The following is a 13473-nucleotide window of genomic DNA, read 5'->3' as shown; positions in this document are numbered from 1 at the left end:
TTTCCACAAGGCTTCTTTAAAATTTTTCATAATCCATTCTCCACCTGTTTTTTCCTCCCTACTCATTTTAGGTGGATAGAAGTAATATATTTATAAAGCTTGCGGTGAGACAGTTTGCTGTGCCAAAAAGGCATGCAGCGACGATCAAATTGCCTTCTCCTTTCTATAAAAATATGTTCTTTCTCTCTCGTTTTTTTTTTTCTTTTTTCATTACACTTTTTTTGAATTAATAACAATGAATGCATTTTTATGGATACTCTGTATTTGGATTAAAATAATAGATGCTAGACTATTAAAAAGTGTTGAAGATAAGGTCTGGAAAGCAAATTTTGAAGTTGCTTACACCACGGAAAAAAAGATTGGAGTATCATTATTTGATGATCCGGAAGTGAATGATCGAGAAATCAACAGCAATAATGGCAAACAGGTAACGAACTTACCATTAATCAACAATCGCACAATGTATTTAATTGAACTTGGCGTTGGAACACCACCGCAACATATATTGGCACAATTTGATACTGGTAGTAGTGATTTGTGGGTATATAGCGTGGACAATCCCATGTGTCAGTATAATGGCACTGATATGGATCAGGTTGATTGCACATTTACAGGGACATTTAATTCATCAGCATCATCAACGTTTAGGGAAATTGAAAAAGGCAAATTTTCAGACACTTATGGAGGTGGATATTCGGTAAGTGGAGACTGGGTATGGGACCGGGTTATTGTTGGAGGGACAGAGAATGGTCTTGTTATTAATAACATGAGGTTTGGGTTAGGACATTTTGCCAACGCTTCTGCAGCCATTTTGGGGCTGGGATATCCAGGGACAAACAACATGACACAACAGATTGGTGGAACCAAGTATCGGTCATTGCCACAACAATTGGCAGCAGATGGGACGATTGTTTCTGCAGCTTTTTCAATTTGGTTGAATGATGCTGATGCTTCAGAGGGCTCAGTACTTTTTGGTGGTGTTGATCATTCCAAGTATAATCAAACGAAGGGGCTTGCTTAAGTTCCGATTCTTAATGGATCTAACAAAGATGAAAATGATGAATATGTATCATTTTTGATTGCACTTTCTCAAATTGTTGTGTCAACGGTTAGTAGGGAGGGTACTTTTGAAGAAAAGGAAACAGTTGATCTTTTGAATGGGACTACAATTCAAGCCTTGTTAGATTCAGGTGCCACCAAGTCCTTTTTACCATTAGAATTATTGAGTGACTTTTTATATACCACTCTTAATGCTACAGATGATGAGGATGTTGGGGGTACTATTTTTGATTGCAATCTTATTATGGATGAAAGTCTTCCTCCTGTGAAGTTTAACTTTTCTGGAGCAATTATTGAGGTTCCTATTTCTAGTTTTGCAGATGAAGTTGAGGGTGATGAAGGTAAATGTATGTTTGGGATTTATCAGTTTGGGTTACCGTTTGCATTGTTGGGGGATGCAGTATTACGGCAAGCATATGTTGTATATGATATGGAACATCATGAGATTGGTCTTGGACAAGCATTATTGAATGTTACTGGAGAAGAAGAAAGTATTGAAGTGATTTCAGGAGAGATACCCAAGGCTACTAAGGCGTCGTTGTATAGTCAGATAAGTGCGTTAACAGGTGGGTATTTTTCATTGCTTTCAGAGAATGGAGTAACGGGTGGAAGTACATATTCAGATTCAGGAACAAGTGCAGGTACGGCCACGAGAATCGGTATTACAGGTATGAGTGTAAGTTCTGGGATGATGACAGGATCAGTTAGTTTGACTTCAATGCATGCAAGTGTCACCAGTTTTTATGAGAGTGGTAGTGTGAAGAATACTAATGGGGGTTCTAAATTAGGAGAGATTAGTTTGACTCCGGTAGTTTTTTGGGTGGTTGGAATATTACTTGTATATTAAATAAATGAATAAATAAAGATAGAGATGGTGAGAGATTAATATATATATATGAATCAAACTAATTAATCTGTGGGGGAGGTGAAGTGATTGTGGTGGTAGTAACGGTTGACATTTGCACAAATTTCTTGTGAACAAAAGAAGTTTTTTTTTTATGGGCGACCGTTATTGGTAAAAAGAAAAAAGAAAAAAAGAAAAAAAAAAGAAAATTGATTATAATCAATTATAACCAAATCTTTATATAAAGATTTATTGGTTTTTTTTATTTAATTAAAAAGATGTTTGTATAGATATATTTACATATTTTACGTGATGATGATAATGATGAAGCTTATTCAACCCTTTATGTAGATGATTGGAATTAGAAATGGACTAAGACGTAATTAAAAAAAAAAAATCCTCTTTTCAGTCAATCAACTTCGGGTAGCTTCTTTTGTACCGGAACCCCGTTAGTTAAATATTTCCCTCGTTTTTTTTTTTATTTATTTATTTATTTTTTCTTTGTTTTAAAAAAAATTTTGAAAATTTGAAATTGAAAATGAAATTGAAATTGAAATTGTTGAAAACCCGCATCTTTTTTTTTTTGCTTGTGGATTTTTTTTTTTTTTTTTGAATTCTTAAGCAATTCTCAAGCAAAAAAAAAAAAAAATACTGGACATAATAATAATAATAATAATAATAATAATGTCTTGGCAAATGTCCCGAAGTTCTTCGGGTCTTCACTAACTAACTAACTAACTAACTAACTGATTGATTGATGAGTGTTCCGGTCATTAAACCGATTTGTATTTTATTTGTATTTTTTAAAAAAAAAAACATCATCAATGCAAAAAGACTTCTTCTTCTTCTTCTTCTTCTTCTTCTTCTTTTTTTTTTTTTTTAAATTCCTCGGTGTTTAATTTTATTTACTGATTTTTTGATTATATTCTGTACGATTGTCAATCTTTAACGACCCCCCTCTCAAAAAAAAATAACATAAAAATATAAAGAAGAAAAAAAAAAAAGCCCCTTCTTTAACTGCTCCGAATCTCCCCGTTTAAATTTATCATAGAAAAAGAGTTTTTCTAAATATTTAGAATCCTCTTGAGTCCTCGTGACTTTAAATATTATTGTTATTGTAATTATTTTGGTGGGTTGGTTGGTAGTGGTGGTAATTTTGCACTATCTTATCTCGCGATTTTTTTTTTTTTGCGGCCAAAATTTTTTATTTTATTTTATTTTATTTTAATAGACTAACTAACAATTAATCAACCTTCTTCTTTTTTCTTTTTTTTGCCACTCCACAAAAAAAAAAAAAAAATATAAAAAACCTCCCCTTCCCACATACACGACTTAACTCATCCTTTAACTTTCAACTTCAAACTTCATACTTTCCTATTTATTTATTTACATTCAATTTAAACAAACAATTGAAAACCAACTCTTTTATTGATTTCTTTTTTTTTTTTTGTTCCTCCCCAGTTATAATAAAATTAATAAAAAAAAAAAGAAAAAAAAATGACTGATAATAATCCATCCCAAAACCCGTCTTCCTCACCTCCTCGTGATGGGAAACTCCCAAATTCTCATACTCCGTACCATCTCGCTCGTCGAACCTCTGACATTGGCACTCTGGCCGCCGGCGGCGCAGACATTGCTACTTCCCGTCATTCTTCATCATCTTCTTCTTCTTCTAAATCTCCACAATTAACCCAATCTTTTACTTCTTCTTCTACTGCTCCTGTTGCTCCTGTTGCTCCTATAACCACTTCTTCTTCTTCTTCTTCTTCTTCTTCTTCAACATCTCCTTTCAATACTATAATCCCGCCTCCTCCATTCAAAAATGTCTTCAACCATTCTCAACCACCTCACGGAATTGTGGAAGACTCTAAAAGCCCCTCTGAAAGTCCTTCGGCTAGCCGTGTAGCCTCCTCTACAAATCTTGCAGCAACCCTTCGTCACGTTCTTGCTCCCACTTCTCCATCATCTCAAAATGACCCCTATACTAAAAACCCAGCAGCAACTACTGGTTACTCATCCTCACCTCCTGCTACTTCGCCACGACCAAGCATCATTCCTTCCTCTGCTCCTGTCTCTTCGGAATCCGCAATTGAGGATGGAGAAGATGCTACTGCTGTTGCCCCTCCAGGTTTCCATGCTTTGCAGCACCGACTATCACATGATTATGCTAGCTTTAGACGTTCCTCAGCTGCCTCTCTTGAACAGTTGATACACTCTGAGCTCCAAGGAATGATTCATCGCAAGGAAAGTGATGCTTCTACTGCCCCTGCTCCTGCTCAATCACCACCTCAAGAAAAGCAAATACAACAGCAAGCATCTTCACTACCATTAAAGCAACCGCAACAGCAACAGCAACAGCAACCACAACCACAACCACCAAAAACTCAATCACCTGTTCCAAATGAACAACCCACTCAACAACAATGCTCTGAACCAGGCGAGTCTTTATCTCGGAGGTGCTCTTGGATTCCTCCAGAGCCTAAAAATAGTGGCGAGGTTGAGGAGGCCCGTGCAAAATGGTTTTCTTATGAAAACTTTAAGGAGCTCATGTATAATAAGATCCATCCGCCCACTACGTCAAGTGGACCCCACTCTTCTTCTTCTTCTTCCTCCACTTAATAATCATAATTAATATTAATAATAATAGTATCTTCTTTTGTGAAAATGGTCAGATTTTTTGTTTTGTTTTTTTTTTTTTTTTTCATTTATAATATATATATCGTTTCTTTCTTTAAAAGTTAAATTCAAATTCAAATTCAAATTCAAATTGGAAAAGAATACCATTAATGGTATTCTTTTGTTTGGTACTAAACTTATATAAATTAAAAAAAAAAAAGGGTGGTCTTGCGCCCACTATATATAAATATATATATAAAAAAAAAATTTTACTTATTGATGATAATACAAACAAACGAACAAACTATCCATCACTACTGCATACCTTTAAAGGCTCCATTCTCAAGCTTGTCTTGAAAGTGCATCCAAGCAACCAAATCTCCATCTGAAAGCCCAGACCCACCTTTAGCACTAGCAGCAGCAGTAGTAACACCCCCTGTAGAAGACCCTCCACCAGGCACTGGAGTCCCAGGTGTACTTGTACCAACACCAGACCCACCCCCATATGTTCCAGCAGTAAGATTATTCACAGTGTTAAGACTCGCGGTTGACAGCGTCTTAAGCAAATTGCCATTACCACTACTACCAACATTACCAAATCCACTCCCCCCAGTAGTTCCACTACCAATACCACCAACTTTACCAGAAACACCCAATCCAGCAGCATCAATGCTCTCATTAATCGATTGCGTCACCCGCAAAACATTGCGTACAAGCTCACCTTGGCTCTCAAACTCTTGCTTCACAGCATTCGCTTTCACTTGTGTGTCCAAAATCTCACTGAACCCACTAATGATCCGCTCCAGGTTCGTCTCCTTAGTAGCCCCATCTCCTCCTCCTCCTCCTCCAGATGATGCAGCTCCAGTAGTAGAACTACTGCTTCCACCTCGTTGAGTCAAAAACCGAATGTCAATGGCCACCATTCGACCCAGAGTCACACAACTCAATACACGGATATCATGGTCATCCTCCAACCCTGCAAATGCACGGTCAGCAAACGTTTCATCACGTACAAGACTTGCCTGCCATTCATAAGGAAGTGCCGTAATCAACGTATACATCGCCTCATAAGCAGACTTACGAAGCTCTAAACCATCGTCAACCTCATGCTTGAATGGTCCCATTTGCACAATCCGCACAAGCGAACTGTCCTTATGAGTCTCCTTATATAGCAATGGCAGAAGCCGCGAAAGATGTGGCAGAAGCAGCAATGGCTTATTACGAATTGCAGACATTAGCGTACTCAAAGCAACCTGTCGAATTGACAAGTTCTCATCCTCCATCAAAACTAAAAAGTCCACAATCATAGGTCGCAGCAATCGGTCATATTGCTCGTGAGTTTGACCAAACGTGTACTTGACTGCAGAAACAACGCTTCGCCGAACTGACACTTTCGGAGACGCCAACTGACTCTTAAGTTCCGGCAAGTATTTATCCGGATCAATAATGGAAAGCCGTCCAATGCACTCAGCTACAATCGCCTTCTCCCCACCTTGTGCACGATCATCTTCAAACCCAATTGAAAAAAGGGTCTTCCAAATAGTATCCACATAAATAGCCTGAGGGAAATTAGAAATCTCTGCTGTCGCAACATTACTGCTACTTCCACCAACACCAGGTGAAGGAGACCCAGGAGTTGTTGCATCCTTCTTGTATTGTTCAGCAGATGTTTGTAAATATACAACAACACTCTTCAGAGATAGCAAATAAAAGTACTGCTTCCCCTGCTCCTTGACATTAACCAGATGCTGCAGTAATTCATCCAAATATTTGCTTAACCCACCAATTGTAACCTTCCCCACAGTGCTTGCAACACTTGTCCGCAAAGCTTCATTATTAAGCAAACTGTAAATAGAATCAAGACAAATATCCAGCTCCTTGTGACGTCCAACATATCCCAAAACTTGCAGTGCCTTTTCCGTTGTAGCAATATCGGGTGACGCAAGAGCAGCTTGCTGTTCAATCTCTCCTGAAAATTGTGCAATCTCGCTGTCAAGCCCACAGTTGACAATTGTAAGCCCAATAACTGAAGAAACCAAGCTGCCACTGCCGCTGGAAAGACCCTTGTAAAATCCAGCAACCTTATCAGAAGGAAGACTGCGAGTGTACTTGTCAAACAGAGCTAAGAGTGCACTTTCAATCGAAGCACTCTCAGTGCTGCTAAAAAGACGAGTTGAAACTTCAACAATACTTGAAAGAAGACTAGGTCCAAGCAAAACAAGCCCATCAAAACTTTCAGCAAACAATCGAATCTCAGAACTAAGTTGGAATTCCAAATCACTAATTGATGACTCTTGGGCACCAATAGTAGCAAATTGCCCAACGCTTTCAATTTCACTCTTAACCTTGTTTTCTAAAGTAGTGGTCTTCTTCAGTTCATCAATAGATGTAAATACTTTATCAAGTAGCGCATGAATGAACTTGCCAAACTCACTAACCTCCTCTTCCTTTGCTTCCTTGTTAAGAATGCGTAGAGAAACTAATTGTGACAAAAGACGCATGTCATGAAGAGACTCAGAACGAATCAAAAAAAGACTTTGCCGAAGAAAAACAATAATTTGGTTTAAAGTCTTTGCCGCCCATTGCGTGCTCAAATGAGTGATATTGGGAAGCCAAAAGGCCAGAGGGACACTGGCTGCAATAGGGTTGCTTCCACTGGTCTCAACACTTGTAAATGTCTTTATCGCATTCAATGCTTCGTAACGAAGAAGCTCGTTATCCAACTGGCTGCTAATTGCATTGACTGCTGCTGTAACTTGCTCCGAAGTCGAAGGAACTCTTTGCAAAAGAACGGCCAAAGCTTTAATGGCCTTCTTGCGAATATCAATATCAAACGAGTTTCCACCGACCTTGGTTATCAAAGCAACTTGAAGTTGTGAAGTGTCAATAGTTGGAAGCTGTCCACCGCCGTTGTTACCATTGTTGCTCCCACTATTATTGTTACCACTGCGAGATGAACTGGGAATATAATGAGGGAAAAGACACAAAACTGTATCCAAAGCTTCACCAGAAATACGATAATACGAGTCCGAAATGCCATTTACAATAATTTCAACAAGCTTCTGAAGAAGAGTATCCAAATTGGAAGTATTGTTGCGTGTCAAAATAGACCCCACAATTTGCAAAACATCACTCATATAGGGAGAACCACGAATAGAAGCAACAGCTGTAATGGCATTTATAGTTAAACTAAGATCCTTGACAGAAAAACGAACCACATCGTTGAGAGATTTGATAGTGGCAAGCAGACTGTGCTTGACATTTTTGCTAGAATCCTTATTGTTAAGTAGTTCAATGAAATTCTTAATGATGACTGGGAGAGAATCACCCAAAAGAGTTTGCGGGTCAGTTGTGTAGCTAACGTTAGCATCAGAAGACTTGCGTTTATTATTAAAGGTCTGGCGTGTGGCGTAAAAATATCTATCACTAGATGCTGCCTCCACAAGAATAGAAAATGTTTCTAGGGATGTGACCTTCACGGAATCCTCACGCTCCTTAATACACGAAACGACGATAGGCTTAAACGTTTCAGAGTAAATTGACGACAACGACATGGGTGCAGCGTTTACCAAGCCACCAATAATTTTTGCAGAAAGACGGCGCAGTTTCCATGTCTGGTCGTCGTCATCATCAGAAAATCCGTTATCTTCATCAAAGTCATCGTCATCATCTCCTTCTTCTTCCTCCTCTTCATCATCCTCCTCATCCATATCAACGTCATCAGTAGTGCCATTGGAAGCAAAAATAGACTCTTCCTCAGTCTGTTCTTCGTCGTCACCAACAAAGTTTGGATCAAAACGCAAGAACGCTTTAGCCACGGCAATGAACTGCTCCAAAAATGAAGTTATAGTTTGAGAGTCAAACTCTGATATAATTGTTTCTAGAGCTGTAAGTGAGGCCTCGCGTACCTCAGCAAGGTCGACGCTCTCATTGGCATACTCATCTTCTAATAGCTCAATGTGAAGGGTGGAAATGAGTTGTGGCACAATTTCATTAAGGTACTGTTTGGCCTTAGAAGAGTCGGCTTTGATGACAGTGCTGGCCAAAATAATGATATTTTTAGTGCTTTGTATGGGGAGACCTGAGCCAGCAGCGGGGAAATTCTTTGTGATAAATGCCAAAAGGTTGACGTATGCGTCGCCTTGAAGGTAACGAGTAAGTTTACCAAGAGCAATAATGGCACGCTTTTGAATTAAACCAGTTTGATTTTGAAGAATTTCAATAAGGCCAGCCTCTGTCTTATTAACTTGGTCATCCGTAAACGAAGAGCCAAAGCGTTCAATTAACGAAATTAGAATGTCAATGTCATCAACAGAACGGTACTTTTGAATGACATCAAGCAAATATGGCAACAATATCAGAACCAAGCTAGGGCCAGATGAATTATCTGAAACATTGATGACAACGGTACGAAGTGCTGTAGAAAAAATTGAGTAATCCTCCTTTTCATTTCGAGCTGTGGCTCTAGAGTCAAGAAGCTTCTCTGGCTTTATAAGAGGCTGGATAGCATAAGTGATCAAATGCGGAGTGTTAAGATTTGAAACAAGAATAGGAATGCTAATTGAGTTAAAAAAAAATTGAATTTATAAACGTGTTTAAGTCATCGTACCATTTGACGGCTTCATTCTGAACCTCTGAAATGTTGTCAGCCAGTCGCTGAAGCACCTTAGTGACTACATGAACAATGCTCACGTCGAGTTTGATGGCCTTAAGATTTTCTGGGTGACTAAGTAAAGTCTGAAGATCTTTCAAGGCCATAAACCGAATATCGGAATCGATATTGTTGAATTTTTCTAGTAAATCTGCTAATTGTTGAATCATTGCGTGTTAAGAAAAAAATATGAAAAAAAAAAGTGGTGGCGAGACAATGTTTGTACCACAAATGGCTTTTAAAAAAAAATAATAATAATAATAATAATAACATTAAAGTAAATTAGTTTAACATAAACTAAGAATTTAGAGCACAAAAAAAATTAAATTTGAATGGGAAATAAAATCCCAGGTTTTGGACTATACGTAAAAAAAAAAAAAAAACAATAACCTGGAGAGTTTTAGTTCATGTCGCCATAAATTCCAACAGTAACAATTAAAAATGCTGCACTGGTGACGCCTGTGGCAATCCGGCCGTACTTGACAAGCTTTTGAACGAGAGGAGAAACATCTTCGGTGCTGAATGAAGCTGGTGCGGTTTCGGGAGAAGCAGCAGACTTCTTTTCAGGCTCAGGAGTCGCCTCGTCTTCGGAAGACTCAAGATCGGATTTAGAGATGTTGTTGTAAATTGAATTGTCAAGAGAAGAGTGCTCCTCCTCAGAGGGAGTAGCCTGTGCTGGCTCCTCAGCAGGGGCTTCAGAAGCCGGAGCCGGAGCTGGGGACTTGGTAAGTATCGACGCCAGCGACGAGTAAACGGGCAGACCCTTAAAGTAGCCAACAGCATATGTTATTGGGATGGCCAAAGCCGAGTACAAAAGGTAAGGATGTCTTCCTGCGGGGCCGGCAGCAAGGAAAGAAATAGTAAGGGAGCCAAAGGCTGCAATGGAAAGAGGTTTTACAATTGCAGCAGTCTTGGTAGTCAAGGCTTTGAGGTACTCGCCAGCATCTAATAAAAATAAATTGTTAGAAGAATATTGGGGGGAAAAAAAAAGTAAAGAATTCTTTAAATTAAAATACCCTTTGGCGATGTGAGTAAAAGCAATGGAAGCGATACGTTTGTCGAGGTGGCGAGAGTGCCGGCAAGTGCACCAAGAGAAACAGTGCCGACGATTTTGGAAAGAATCAAAGTATGGCTAACCATTTTAAATAATGGGAAAACAGATCAAAAATGAGATTTTTTAGAAATAGAAAAATAATGGTAGATAATGAATCGGGAGGTTTTTTTTTTGTTTATAAAGAAAAAAAAAACAAATTTTGGTTGGGGAAGACTTATTATCTCTAAACTAAATATTATTTTAAAAAAAAAAGGCAGTGGTGATTGCAATGATGGCGATGGTGAGCACATATAATAATAGACTTATGTTTGCTAAATAGGTATCATATGCTAACGATGGCGATTCTTGTGATTCCCAAGCTGATAGCCCAGTTATCTTTCGTCACTCTGAATAGCAAGTTGGGCTGTTGCGCGTGCAAAGTTGCTTAAACTCAATAAAGTTTTTGCAATCCGAAAGCCGGCCTATGAAGGAGTCAAGATTAGTAATTGTAACATACTTGCAACTGATAATGTAACACAAATTACAATCTACAAGCCTGGGGAATTCAAGTTTAAACATTGTATACATATATATATATATATATATATATATATATATATGCAGATAACACTTGTTGTTAAAAGTTGGTTTGTTATCCGAAAAAATAAAAACATTTAACTGAGCACATAGTTTCAGAGGGCAAGAAGTACAAGAAGGAAGATTACAAAGGGGCAATGTGCATTGTTGGGAAGAACAGGGTCGAGTTCTACTCACCCTCTCAAATACACTTTCAATAAGAACAAAATTAAAAAGGAAACTTGTGGGGAAAAGCGCGGGGAGCTCAAAAATGTCCTCGTCAATAAGACCATTGAGTGGAATGACACTAACTAAACTGCTCAGACCGAGAACTTTGAGGAGAAGCAGAGATGACTTGAGGGTGTTTTTGATTTCATTTTAACTGCTTTTATATCAAGGTGTTCGTTCGAACAGTAGCTGTATTGGCGATATTCCCGTTTACTAATTTTTTTTTTTTCGTTTCAAACTCGCTTATCAAATTAGTGTAACTTATTTATAGTAGAAATTAGGCATTAGGCAAAAAAAAATGTTAAACAAGCTCTGAAGACTAGCCCTGGGATTACTTCTATTATAATATATTTTATATTTCAAAATATGGCTTTCATTAGTTTTATGTACTTAATCTATGTAGTTCTTATATACCTAGATAGAAATGGTTCATTAAATGCATTATTTTTTTTCCCTTAAAACAAAAGTCAAATACCCTTAGTTAAGATATGCCATTGCTTTTCAATATCATGAACAAGGCGCCAAAAATCCGGCTCATTAATAATTTGGCGAATGCGTTGTTGTATTTGTAGGCTGGGTCTTTGTACAAGCTCAGTACGGCTGGAAAGAACTGAGTGAATCAAAGAGGAGATAGGAGGGGTCTGAGATAACGGGTATGCCGAGTCATCACGTACAGTGATACTATTTTGAGCACTAGACGAATGCGATGACTGTGGAGAAGCTGCTGTCTTAATCTGTGCAGGTGATTGGACGGTCGAAAGAGGTGCAACCACGGCTGAAGCTTGAGCTGAAAAAGAATTAGAAACAGAAGACGACGTTCGATCAGAGATTGAAAGTGAATGAGGAGCAGGGGCTGAAGGTACAGAGGTGACAAATACTGGTTCAACAGCTGGAACTAAACTAGGTGCCGTAGAAACAATAGAAGCCGGAACATTGTTAAGACCTGGAGTTAAATTAGAATTGGTAGTTTGATTTGACTCTTGAACTGGTACAAGAGAATAAATAGATCCTCCAATTACAATCTGATTTCGTTGAGCAGTCTGCAGCTGTTGTGTTGTTGAAGGTTCCTCTCCTAAAACATTAGAAAGCCCTGGAGAATCTGATGAAGACCCTCTTACCATCACTTGGTGCAATTGCGAATCTTCCAAAGAGACACTAGCTTCTGTCACAGTTGTAGGCTGACTGTATTTTTGACTTCCATATCCAACATCTTGCGCCAAAACACTAACCACGGAAGATGGTGGCGCTTTTGGTTCGTCTAATGAATCCTGCAATTGTGGGGTAACCTGAGGTAGGGGACCTGATTGTGAGTGCGGAGTAATCAAACCAGACTGAGGTAAAATTGAATCGTAAGTTGGTGTTTGAGTTTGATAAAAAAGTGCGTCATTAAAAGTAGCACACCGTGGGCGAGGTGGAACAGATTCAAAGACACCTACATTTGGAGATATTTTGTCAGTGGTAGACCTAGGATTGCTGGTTAACGGTGTTTGCTGTTGGAATTTTGTTAAAGCATTTATGCTTGAGGGTTTGGTAGGGACCTCAGCAGAAGGCTCTGACGAGGGTTCCGAAGACTTTTTTGACTGTAACATTGTCAAAGGACAATTTAATTTTTGAAGTAAATTTATAGCTCGATAATATTGTGAAGAATCTTCTAAACGGACTTGAAATCTAAATGTCTTGGTAACGGTTAGGTTAGGATCATTAGTAGTTTTTTTTACTTACCATTAACTCAGAATTTTGCTCTACCAGATATCGAAACCCCATTACAGGGTCTCGCGCAATACAGGCAAAAACATTATTTCCGGCATTTAAAATATGTGAAAATACTGAATAAAGAAGTGGGAGAGAAACATTTTCCTAAAAGTCAATGTTAGTAAAACAGTTCTGTTTTATGGTGCTTAATAGAGAATAGCTTGTCAAACCATGATTGTAGGGTTACGGCTGTAGCCTTTAGTAATGACAATTTTGACGGTAGGTAAGTGCCCAGAAGGTAAACCAACTTCTGGATCTACACGGTAAATTCGCAGCATCATCCCAGTGTCTATGCGGTGGCTCCATTCAAATGGATCAACAGGTTGAGCCGAAAGACCCTCAGGTGTTGGCCGTTTGTCATGAGTGAAGGAATACTTGAGCACTTTAAACTTGCCAAAGCACCGACCATTCAGATCCGACAGTGGTGGAGAAGATGGTGGTGGTTGAGAAGAGGATTGAGACAAATGATAAGGTGATGAAGTGTTTGAGTGCTTCAAACTGCTAATGTTAGATACTGCTGGCATGCTGTTAGACTTTGAAGATATTATATATTTATAGTCGAGATGGTAAATTTATATTTTTTTTTACTGCGATTTTAATTGTTCAATTAAATTCTTTACCAGCCTTGCTAATTATCAAATCATGTGTATATTTGAGAACGAGTCAGACCCCGGACTGCAGTTAAGCGGTGCCACTTTTTAAAAACGGCGGGTG

At 38.5% G+C, this 13473-nt stretch overlaps 5 protein-coding genes across 5 annotated transcripts; 2 read left to right on the top strand and 3 right to left on the bottom strand.

The window, feature by feature from the left end:
* Positions 1 to 460: 460 nt before the first annotated feature.
* Positions 461 to 1862, top strand: SAPINGB_P000206 (uncharacterized protein; the record flags this gene model as incomplete). The annotated part of the gene is made up of 3 exons (XM_031994930.1): positions 461 to 974; positions 1023 to 1735; positions 1848 to 1862. 3 exons carry the CDS (start codon positions 461 to 463, stop codon positions 1860 to 1862), a joined length of 1242 nt encoding a protein of 413 aa, XP_031850821.1.
* A 1538-nt stretch (positions 1863 to 3400) lies between these two features.
* On the top strand, positions 3401 to 4522 carry SAPINGB_P000205 (uncharacterized protein; the record flags this gene model as incomplete). Its single annotated transcript, XM_031994929.1, has 1 exon — positions 3401 to 4522. The coding sequence occupies one exon, from the start codon at positions 3401 to 3403 to the stop codon at positions 4520 to 4522; it is 1122 nt and encodes a 373-aa protein (XP_031850820.1).
* Positions 4523 to 4833: 311 nt separating this feature from the next.
* On the bottom strand, positions 4834 to 9340 carry SAPINGB_P000204 (uncharacterized protein; the record flags this gene model as incomplete). The annotated part of the gene is made up of 2 exons (XM_031994928.1): positions 4834 to 9076; positions 9129 to 9340. The coding sequence occupies 2 exons, from the start codon at positions 9338 to 9340 to the stop codon at positions 4834 to 4836; spliced, it is 4455 nt and encodes a 1484-aa protein (XP_031850819.1).
* Positions 9341 to 9570: 230 nt separating this feature from the next.
* Positions 9571 to 10310, bottom strand: SAPINGB_P000203 (uncharacterized protein; the record flags this gene model as incomplete). Its single annotated transcript, XM_031994927.1, has 2 exons — positions 9571 to 10115; positions 10187 to 10310. The coding sequence occupies 2 exons, from the start codon at positions 10308 to 10310 to the stop codon at positions 9571 to 9573; spliced, it is 669 nt and encodes a 222-aa protein (XP_031850818.1).
* A 1164-nt stretch (positions 10311 to 11474) lies between these two features.
* Positions 11475 to 13283, bottom strand: SAPINGB_P000202 (uncharacterized protein; the record flags this gene model as incomplete). Its single annotated transcript, XM_031994926.1, has 3 exons — positions 11475 to 12683; positions 12730 to 12864; positions 12930 to 13283. The coding sequence occupies 3 exons, from the start codon at positions 13281 to 13283 to the stop codon at positions 11475 to 11477; spliced, it is 1698 nt and encodes a 565-aa protein (XP_031850817.1).
* Positions 13284 to 13473: the final 190 nt, after the last annotated feature.

This window comes from Magnusiomyces paraingens (assembly GCF_902498895.1).
Source record: "Magnusiomyces paraingens strain CBS 517.90 genome assembly, contig: contig1, whole genome shotgun sequence".
In the NCBI taxonomy this organism is placed as follows: Eukaryota; Fungi; Ascomycota; class Dipodascomycetes; order Dipodascales; family Dipodascaceae; genus Magnusiomyces; species Magnusiomyces paraingens.
Note: the sequence above shows the minus strand (reverse complement) of the source record. Positions and strands in the feature narration are given on the sequence as shown.